An 11,451-nucleotide genomic window follows, 5' to 3' on the forward strand; every position below is an offset into this window, starting at 1 on the left:
AGATCGATTAACGGCGCACGTCGTTACGTCACCGCACCACGCTGTCACAATAATTTGCGACGTTCCCTCCAGAATTTCACGTATCGACATACGTCTTCGTTATGATACCGTATACAGTTTCGGGTGTTTCATTTTTAATTTTACAAACACTTCGAGTGCGGTTAATTATTAGTCGTGTTATACGTGCTAATAGACGACTGCTTGAAGCCGTGGGCTGCGTCCCAAACCGCGTACTTACCGTCTATATAGTATATAGAGATACATGTATTCTCCTACTATACAGCAGGTAAGGACGCGGTTTGGGACGCGGTTTGGGACGCGGCCGTGCTCTCTTGTTTGCCGTCAAACGGTCGAGCGCTGCCGTGTGTGTACGTGTCCTGTCGCACAATGCGGTGAAAACTCTCACACGACGTTAATAGTGAGATTAAGGTGTGTACATGTCTGTAACGTGACTAAAACAGGAATACTCCACACGTCTTAATTCCATCTGTGTTTACTTCCAGTATGACTTTAATCGGATTAAGGTCATCAGTAATCACTGTTTACATGCTAGTTTCATAATCAGAGTATCGTCTTAATCGGGTTCGTATCGGATTATCGCTGTCCATGTATGGACAACTTGAAATTGGATGAGGATGGCGATATTAGCATGGAAGTTGAAGCTTTAGAACCCTTTGTGTTTGAACAGAGTGTAAAGTTGAGGAGGTGAGAGCACTTGACAGGCTAAAAGAACAAATAGCTGCTGCATCAGTCTCTTTAGGAAGAGATGAATTCCCACTGAGGCCACTATCAACGAGCAGTCAAGCATTGTGGGTAATGTAGGAAACCATTAGACGCTATATAAAACAGAACAACTCAGAATTTAATTAAATTTTTTAAATAAATAAACCTTTCCCAAAATTGATTCTACATATTGATACGCAAGTCATTAAAGGTGGATATCTAAAGAACCACTGAGAAAAGCGTAGCCGTCGTGCGCTACACTGTTTGATCCTTATATTTTAAAGGCATAGAAAACGAGTTCTAGATGCAGATTTTTATCTTTCAAATAGAAAAGCCCGTTCTTTTCAAACGTATTTTAATATTAGCTTAAGAAGCAAGACAAGTCTTGTTTAGGCTTCACAACACTGTACTTCATCTTCTAGACACCACAGTAGTGTGCTGCTGAAGGTATGTCTTTTTCTTTTTTCTTTTTTTTTTTTTTCCACCATTCCTGCTCGGTGCATTAGATACCAGTCTTGTCTGCCACAAGTCATGCAGTGTGAATTACCTTATAAGGCAGGAGGAAAACTTTCCTCTCTCCTCCTCAGACACCAAACAGCCTCCCCAACACAGGCTGCTAATTTCTAACTCTACTCTCATGACCACAACCTTGATCTGGCTCTGTCCACAGAGAAAGACTTACTGCTGAGATAAGCCTGGCCAAAGACAAAGCCTGGGATAATGAATCACACAAAAATACAACAACAACAAAAAAAACCCCCCACAAAGAATAGATCTTGTTCCTTTCTATGTATAATGTGGAAGTAACCGTGTTTCTGCACCATTCCTACTGAAGATTACTGAGAACAATAACCTGAGTCACCATGAATGTTCCTTATAAACAGGAAAAACAGAAAGCCCTAATCTAAATCAAAAGCACAGGTGTCTGCTGTTATGCAGTCAAACATGTATAATTTGATCTAACGCTATTTCCTCCCTTGTCCTTGTAAAGAAATCTTACAAGCCCGAACGATCCACTGTGTTCCCAAGCACCCAACTAGCCTTTGACATCAGCTCCCGTATATCTTTACGGTAGGGAGTGCAGACATGGTACCAAATAAACAGCAGTGATAAGGATGTATAGAGGAAGTGCTGTGCATAGTAATCCTTTGCTGCCTTGCAGCATCCGTCCAGGCATTTCCCCTCCGCAGGGAATGCCGTCGCTCAGGAATATGCATGGAATGTGACCTTTGGTTTGGAAAAGGATATTCGATAGGATGCTGCCCCATGAGCGCCGCTTTGAAAAATTCTTACTCCCCAAAAGAAGAGTTTTGAAGTATAAAAGCAGTCTACACAAAGGGCTGAGCAGCAAAATGTCTTGGTATTTCAGGGCTGGTCTAATGACTCACACTGCTCTACTTTCTGCAGGAACATTGATCAGTTTGTGACCATGGATTTTGGTGGGCATAGGACAATATTAATAATGGCAAAGCCTCAAATGATCCTTAAGCTATGGACTGGCTAGTACTATGTAGTGAATTCTGAGAATAACTTCATTGTTGAAAGTCAACAGCGTTACAGCAGCTTGTTCTGAGCCGTGTTAGATGTACCTTTGTTCAACAATGTTCGAGGTAATATCATTAACCAGGGTTGACAGGTTCCAAGCTAACTACATCTCAAAAACCACAAACCTAAAAAGACCCCAAGTAGCCCTAAAAAATTTTTGAAAAAGAGAGATATTTTTCTTTTTATCTCAGCCTTTGAATGGGAAACAAGTATATCACTGGTATTTCTGATGTTTACAGACATTATCCACTCCACATATAATCCCCCTTTCCTTGCCCCAGTCTTTCCAATATGTCTTACAATAGAAAAAGTTCTATACATCATAGACACTGTGTCTGCACTTACACTTTGCCTTTTTCCAGAAATGTATTAGATTTAATTCCAATAATTTGCCATAAAAAAATATTGTGGCAGCCTGCTGAGTGTTTTTAAACTAGCCCAGTCTGGTATAACTGTCATTTAAGCCATTAACTGTCTTGTCCTCTGGTCCTCCCACAAACATGGGGCAGTGTGATTCCTGGCCCAATGGGCCTCTATAAGCACTTGTTGCATTTTCCATTTTTGACCACTAGGTGCAATGACTCTAGAGAATCGAAGTGGGAAAGTGAGCACGCTGCCCCACAATTGTGCAGCATCTAGAAAGGCTGGCAAATCAGTGGACGTTGGCTTACATCTGTCATTAGCAATATTTTTTATTATCATTGGTCACTCAAAAGAGGCAATTAGTATTTCAATGCAATTTAAAATGTCAAAAGTTGTGAATGAGTACATGATAAGGATTAACATTTGTTTTACAGCTCCATGTGGTGGAGCTCTGTCCCACCTCCCTGTATGGACGAGCTGTTACTGTTCCCTCTCCACATTCTTTAAAGTTGCCTATCATGGAAACCCTCATTTTCCAGTTTTCTGAATTAAAACCGCTTAATACATTTTATAAACCTTCTTAAATTCTCTTTACAGCAAGATATCCTCACTTATTAACTTTACAGCAAGTTATCCTCACCCATTCACTGTACAGTGTTCTCCTCACCCATTCACTGTACAGCGTAATCCTCACCCATTCACTGTACAGTGTAATCCTCACCCATTCACTGTACAGCGTAATCCTCACCCATTCACTGTACAGTGTAATCCTCACCCATTCACTGTACAGCGTAATCCTCACCCATTCACTGTACAGTGTAATCCTCACCCATTCACTGTACAGCAAGTTATCCTCACCCATTCACTGTACAGTGTAATCCTCACCCATTCACTGTACAGCGTAATCCTCACCCATTCAGTGTACAGAGTTATCCTCACCCATTCACTGTACAGTGTGATCCTCACCCATTCACTGTACAGCAAGTTATCCTCACCCATTCACTGTACAGTGTAATCCTCACCCATTCACTGTACAGCAAGTTATCCTCACACATTCACTGTACAGTGTAATCCTCACCCATTCACTGTACAGTGTAATCCTCACCCATTCACTGTACAGCGTAATCCTCACCCATTCACTGTACAGTGTAATCCTCACCCATTCACTGTACAGCAAGTTATCCTCACACATTCACTGTACAGTGTAATCCTCACCCATTCACTGTACAGTGTAATCCTCACCCATTCACTGTACAGCGTAATCCTCACCCATTCACTGTACAGTGTAATCCTCACCCATTCACTGTACAGCGTAATCCTCACCCATTCAGTGTACAGAGTTATCCTCACCCATTCACTGTACAGTGTGATCCTCACCCATTCACTGTAGTGTTATCCTCACCCATTCACTGTACAGCAAGTTATCCTCACCCATTCACTGTACAGTGTAATCCTCACCCATTCACTGTACAGCAAGTTATCCTCAGCCATTCACTGTACAGCAAGTTATCCTCACACATTCACTGTACAGTGTTCTCCTCACCCATTCACTGTACAGTGTAATCCTCACCCATTCACTGTACAGCAAGTTATCCTCACCCATTCACTGTACAGTGTAATCCTCACCCATTCACTGTACAGTGTAATCCTCACCCATTCACTGTACAGTGTAATCCTCACCCATTCACTGTACAGCGTTATCCTCACCCATTCACTGTACAGTGTAATCCTCACCCATTCACTGTACAGCGTAATCCTCACCCATTCACTGTACAGTGTTATCCTCACCCATTCACTGTACAGTGTAATCCTCACCCATTCACTGTACAGTGTAATCCTCACCCATTCACTGTACAGTGTAATCCTCACCCATTCACTGTACAGTGTTATCCTCACCCATTCACTGTACAGTGTAATCCTCACCCATTCACTGTACAGTGTAATCCTCACCCATTCACGGTACAGTGTAATCCTCACCCATTCACTGTATAGTGTAATCCTCACCCATTCACAGTACAGTGTAATCCTCACCCATTCACTGTACAGTGTTATCCTCACCCATTCACTGTACAGTGTAATCCTCACCCATTCACTGTACAGCGTAATCCTCACCCATTCACGGTACAGTGTAATCCTCACCCATTCACTGTACAGCGTAATCCTCACCCATTCACGGTACAGCGTAATCTTCACCCATTCACGGTACAGCGTAATCTTCACCCATTCACGGTACAGCGTAATCTTCACCCATTCACGGTACAGTGTAATCTTCACCCATTCACGGTACAGTGTAATCCTCACCCATTCACTGTACAGTGTAATCCTCACCCATTCACGGTACAGTGTAATCCTCACCCATTCACTGTACAGCGTAATCCTCACCCATTCACGGTACAGCGTAATCTTCACCCATTCACGGTACAGCGTAATCCTCACCCATTCACTGTACAGTGTAATCCTCACCCATTCACTGTACAGCGTAATCCTCACCCATTCACGGTACAGTGTAATCCTCACCCATTCACTGTACAGTGTAATCCTCACCCATTCACGGTACAGTGTAATCCTCACCCATTCACTGTACAGTGTAATCCTCACCCATTCACTAAATCTGTAGTAAATACTAGAGTGAAAGAGATACATATTGTGTTACATATTGTGCTGTTCTTGGTTGTCAGGAAAAAATGTTCTTCTAAAGGACGAAAAATTCAAAACAAATGGCTGAAGGTTACTTTTACACTCAGGTGTCCCTGAGCATTTTTGTCCCAATTTAAAAAAAAAAAATATTCAGCACATTTCAGTTCAGTCAACGCTTCATGGAAATTTGGGATGAAAAAAAGAACAAAAGACCAGCCCATGTTTTTCCAATCATAATTATTATGTTTTGATGATGTGTTACACGATCCATGATGGGATAAACAGCTCGGTTCATGTTATATACCACTGAAATAAAGAACTTCGATAGAAACACAGTAACATACTTTAAAATGTAATAGCAACCTCAGGCTTAGTTTAAAAATGTATAGTTTTCTGGCAAGAATTAACTGCTGGTGCACTCAATACTTGTAAGCAAATCTCAAGCACTGCAGCTTAAAGTGCTCAGGTTTTGGGAAACTTTTGCCGTGTCTGGAGATAAAGTCAGAGCCAGTCTAATCCCAATATCCTCAATCTATTTCAGAGCTTAAGTTACTTTTAACCAGAGGTGACATATCCATCCATCCATCTTCTATACCGCTTTATCCTTTTCAGGGTCACGGGGGAACCTGGAGCCTATCCCAGGGAGCATGGGGCACAAGGCGGGGTACACCCTGGACAGGGTGCCAATCCATCACAGGGCACAATCACATACACACTCACACACCCATTCATACACTACGGACACTTTGGACACGCCAATCAGACTACCAGCCTACCCGGAGGAAACCCCCGCAGCACGGGGAGAACATGCAAACTCCGCATACACAGGGCCGAACCCCCAACCCCGATGTATTGATTGGTAATAACACAGTTTCATCTTAACCTGATCTCTTTATTGAATATTTGCACCAGTACTGCAATAGTGTCGCAACGTATTGGGACAGGCTTTCATCATCCCGGGTATCGATCTCTTTAACAATATTATTTTCCATTCTTTACTTTATAGAAAATATATATTTTAAAAATATTCAACATTGTGCCCTCAGATTTAATATATATATTTAAAAAAAAGTCAAAAACTCAACGTATAAAAAGCCAGTGAAGAATGTTTTAATAAGGCATGGGCTCTTGATTAACATACAACAAGTGGACTACAGAGTCCACAGACTTTTTTTTGTTTTTGTTTTTTTGCATTATTCAATGGTATTTACAGAGCAACAATCATTAAAAACACAGTGCAGACAGCACTGCACCTCCCCCAGCATGGACATGGTGGAAAAACACTCAAAATCTAACCTGGTGTCAAGTTCAATGAAAGACACCAACTGCATTCTGGCATCTGATTTAAACAACAACAGAAAACAGAAGTTTCGTCATGTGCGCCTTCATAAATTTAGATCATCTGTGATCTTTTTAACATCAGAGTTATGCATATTTTTTTCCTGCACACATACATCAAGTGGCGTAACATTTTGCATATTTCACTTCTTAAAAAGAGCAGAAATGTGAGAACTTGCTGAAAAGCGACACAGCAGTTGTGTACCCCACCCATAACTGCGACGGTTTGGTGTGTATACCGCAAGCACGCTCCGTGTTTACTGTAGGTTCAGTGATGACAGTCAAACCTTTGATTAATGTAAAATTGATATTTTGGTAAATGCGCTTCATTTGGAGAATACGTCGATAAAAATATGATAAGACACTTTTGGACACAAAACATGCTACGAGATGCTTCCACGTCGGAATCATTTTCTAACAGGGTTTTCTTAATTGCTCCAAATGATCTCTCTTATTGCACGTCTCAATGCATCGTTTACTGCCATGGTGACGTCCATGCCAAATCTTTTTATAAACTGACCTGATTTCACACCAGCATAAGATGCGACTTCTGTTCCATGCTTCCAAACAAAACAGACAAATAAAACAGAGCTGGGTTGGTATTTTTTTTCTTTTTTTTTTTGGCCTTTAGCCGCACGCAATTATCAGACCAGTATAACCCACTTAACACCTACAGCGTCTGTCTGCATTTGATGCAGAAATGAAACACTGTCAAAATGTCACTGCTGGCCTAGAACATCACTTTAAGACCAAACAAATATATATGAAGTAGGGGGAAGGAAAAAAAAAAAAGAATAAAGAAATCGCAAGATGTGGAGATCCTGAGGGTTTTGAAAGCCCAAGACAGCTATGCATTGATAAATGACTTGATAAAGACAGGAAAGCAAATAAAACAGAACCACTATCAGAGCAGCAATCATCAATAAACCCCCTGCAGAATTTCAGCTGTCTGGAAACAAGAGTAGGAGTAAGTCACCCTTTGAGAGATGACCGGAAGGAAAAAAAGTTTTCAAAAAGTACAGCGTAGTATCTGGCACACAGCCTGGACAGCTTCTGCTGATTGTTCTGCAACCGAGAATAAACGTTGTTCGCGCATTACACGTACATTAAAGCGTATTAAAAATATCTCTTTCTTTCTTTTTTTTTTTTTTAAATCCACTTTAGCTCAAATTCCAGCATCTGAATCGGCGCACCGCTCTCAATATTTAATATTCAATACTCATTCATTAAAACGGTGTGAAACTTTCATCACGGAAGCCAACTTGTCCCAGACTTTAAGGCGTAGGGAATGAGAAGCTTTACACACACACTTGCTGGAGTCATACGGTGTAAAATAGCAGCTGTTTACCGGTGAAGGCTCCGTTCCTGTGACAGACCCCATACTGAATCAGTTCTTCAGAATAAAAAAAGAGAGATTGTTTTCTAATCAGGTGCGTGAGATTTTGCGCAGCATTAATTAAAAACGCGTGATACATAAAACATTCATAAGGCTTCGTTAATATGCGATGTTTCATGGAAGGCTAAGATTTTTTTTTTAAATATCCATCCATCCATCTTCTATACCGCTTTATCCTTTTCAGTGTCACGGGGGAACCTGGAGTCTATCCCAGGGAGCATGGGGCACAAAGCGGGGTACACCCTGGACAGGGTGCCGATCACATACACACTCACACACCCATTCATACACTACGGACACTTTGGGCACGCCAGTCAGCCTACCATGCATGTGTTTGGACTGGGGGAGGAAACCGGAGTACCCGGAGGAAACCCCCGCAGCACGGGGAGAACATGCAAACTCCACACACACAGGGCCACGGTGGGAATCGAACCCCGGACCCTGGAGGTGTGAGGCGTACATGCTAACCTCTAAGCCGCCGTGCGCCCCTTTTTTTGAAATATATTTTTTTAATTTTAAAAAAGCATCCTGCATGTACGGGAGACGCTTCGTATTTGCGCAGGTTCCTGATACCGTTTTTATTTTAAACGAGTTTGTAGGACATGATAAAATTATTTGTTTGTTGGGACGGATGGGGGTTTTATTTTTTTCCCCCGAATTTTTCGTCGCCCTGTAGAATTTTCTCACCTGAACGGAATACTTTTAGACATTAAATGCCATGTGCAAACAAACTTTTCACTGTGTAGCTTGCGTAACGCGTGAACGTACGCTGCAGCATTGTGGTAGATGGTGTGGTAGGCTCTTCCTGTCTTCAGCAGGCCTGATTTGCCTTGAAGCACATTCAGTAACTGATGAACTGCCAGAGAGGTGTAGGAGTTTGGAGAGTAGGTTAAATTTGGACGGTGCTGTAGTCAGAGGAAATTCAGAGAGAGAGAGAGAGAGAGAGAGTTTCATTTCCTGCTTGAACTTTGGGTTAAGCTCTTTGAGCAGAGTGTCGATCTGATACGCTAAATATTTTGGTTTTTGCCGGGCGATGGCGTCACCGCCGCTTTTGTTGTGTTCCTTCAGGAGAAGTTCTCGGGCGAGCTCAAAGTCGCACTGCCTGCCATTCTCAAAGCGTACTCTGACATGAAGGCAGTGATCCTCCGTACACTGCCATGAGTCACGCTGCACTCTGGGGGGAAAGAAAAAAAACAAAAACTACATTCATCTTGTTTTCAAGTGTTCTCAACACAGCTGACATCGAAGCGAGGTTTGTGTTCTATGCGGCAGCCGTGATTCCTAAACATGAAGTGAATTGAGTACAGTGGAGTAAAGCAAGTCTGACAGGACTTTTTGGGGCGCTTTTTTTTTTTTTTATCGGCGCAGGAGTACAGAGACAGTGGATGCTACTTTCCTTTCCCAGAATCAACCCTTGATCTTAGTCATGGGACTACCGAGGCAAAATTAAACAACCCCTCTCTCAGTACTCCACCACGCACGGATGTAATCTGCATGTTCTATATGCTCCGTAGGGTTATTTGTCGGCTGCTTTGGTTTTGCTGTTCATCTTCAGCGGGGTCATCTCCACGTCAGCTGCGTCTGCCGGGAGGCTGCTGCGCATGCGCTCTATGGTCTTCTGGTAGTTGGCCTTCTCCTGCTCCAGCGAGCGGATCATGTGCTTCATCTGGCTCTCGCGTACCAGGAAGCTCTCTACACTGTTCTCTAGACTCTGGATTTTCACCCGTGCAGCCTGCCACACACACACAAATACACACACACACACACACAAAAAGAGTATATGCAGGTTACAGCACGCCTCAATGTGCGTTACTACAGTATCCATCAAAAGGACATGTGAGAGACTTCCCTGATGGCCATTAGCTACCACAGAGAGGACAGCACTAAATATCAAGATAGATGACGTCTGGTTGAAGAATGATTACCGGTACTGAGATTATCTGTCAGCTTTTCTTTTTCGGAAGATAAATCACTCTGTTAATAAACACCGGGAGTTCTATTGCAATCGCTTACAAATTCTATTACTTTTACAGATTTGATCAGAATCTATTACACATTCCCACCAACACATGTTTAGTAGTCTTTTAGTTATTTACACGTCACTGGCTGCGTCCGAAACCGCGTACTGCGACGGTACGTACTAATCAGTGCGCGTGTGTAGTACGAATACAATCCCGGATGTACACACTACGCACATCCGCCATGTTGGCGTTGTCATGTGACCTCCGACGTCATCGTGAATACAAAAATCTTTAAAGGGATCACCGGATTAAAACGACCGCACTTCATCAGGAAGGTGAACTATATTAGTGATGTAATGTGGGCGGGGTTAACACGCCGAGGTAAATTCGTTACCGTTAGCTTTACGGGAACTAATTTAGGCATGATGGAGGTCACAAAAAAGGTTTCAAACGCTGTGACGGCTGTTTTCTCGCTTAAACCTTCAGCAAGTTGACAGTTTATTCAACACTTAAAAAGAGCCGACGCACTGTCTTCCGCCATTTTTATTCTGAGCTCGTCCGAACCAGTCCTGTTGCATTGTGGGAGTTTTTGACTTGCGTAGCGTCCATCTGTCACACGCTGCAAAATCTCTCCGGAAGCAGTACGCCATCCGCGTATCTCCCACCTACTCAGAATTTGGACGTACTACCCCTCTGGCGTACTGCTTTACCCCTACTGTGTAGTACGGTAGTACGCCGTTTCGGACGCAGCCGCTGCCAAAGCACAAAATCCGAGCAGCGCACAAAGCGGAGAAATCTTCAGGTGCTACTTCAAGCTTGGCCAAAGCAATGAAACAAAAATAGACTACTATATCTGCAAGGGAATATATATACCGGCAAGTTTTCTCAAAAGTCTAGTTCAAGAGGAGAATCTTTGTCAAATGTTTTGGCACAGATGTTAAGCGCTTTGGCATGGCAGACCTCAGCGAGAAATGATACTGTGCTGCCACCTACTGGCATTTATCAAACACAACCACAGGCATTTTCTAATGCTGTCATTTAAACCACTTTTTTAATTTTTTTTAACACATCCCTAAATTTATTACATAATAAAAGCTATATCTCAAAACATATTTGATAAGAACATTTCTAAATAAAAACAACAACAACAACAACACACACACACACACACACACACACAAATCCACACCTGCAGTTTCTCTAGCAGATCCATGTTTTGCTTCTTCAGCTGAGCGTTGGTCTTCTCGAGTCTCTCCAGCCTGTCTGATTCCTCTGAAAGTGGCGCGGCGTCCACCATCTCGTCCTGCAGGACGTGGTACTCCACCTCATACGCGTGCAGCTGCTTGGAGATGTCCATCTCTAAAGCCTGCCGAAACGATAGCGCACTCCAGCCATTACTACCAGCGATCCAAAACCCACAGCACCCGAACAGAACTAATGTGCGTAAATTCAACGGTGTTTAGACAAACGAATCCTCATCTGCTATAG

At 42.7% G+C, this 11,451-nt stretch overlaps 1 protein-coding gene across 4 annotated transcripts in view; it reads right to left on the minus strand.

Annotated features, from left to right (window-relative positions):
- Window positions 1-6,362: 6,362 nt before the first annotated feature.
- tbc1d4 (TBC1 domain family, member 4) overlaps window positions 6,363-11,451 on the minus strand; it is a 33,707-nt gene continuing 28,618 nt past the window's right edge. For all 4 annotated transcript variants that reach the window (XM_053627739.1, XM_053627738.1, XM_053627740.1 and 1 more), the window contains 2 exons: window positions 11,153-11,329; window positions 6,363-9,734 (listed from right to left, as the gene is read on the minus strand). In XM_053627739.1, coding sequence (XP_053483714.1) covers window positions 9,519-9,734; window positions 11,153-11,329 — 393 coding nt within the window. In that variant the 3' untranslated portion in view covers window positions 6,363-9,518. The remainder of the gene's footprint in view (window positions 9,735-11,152; window positions 11,330-11,451) is intronic.

The sequence above is a fragment of the Ictalurus furcatus genome, chromosome 6, assembly GCF_023375685.1.
Source record: "Ictalurus furcatus strain D&B chromosome 6, Billie_1.0, whole genome shotgun sequence".
NCBI classification, from domain to species: domain Eukaryota; kingdom Metazoa; phylum Chordata; class Actinopteri; order Siluriformes; family Ictaluridae; genus Ictalurus; species Ictalurus furcatus.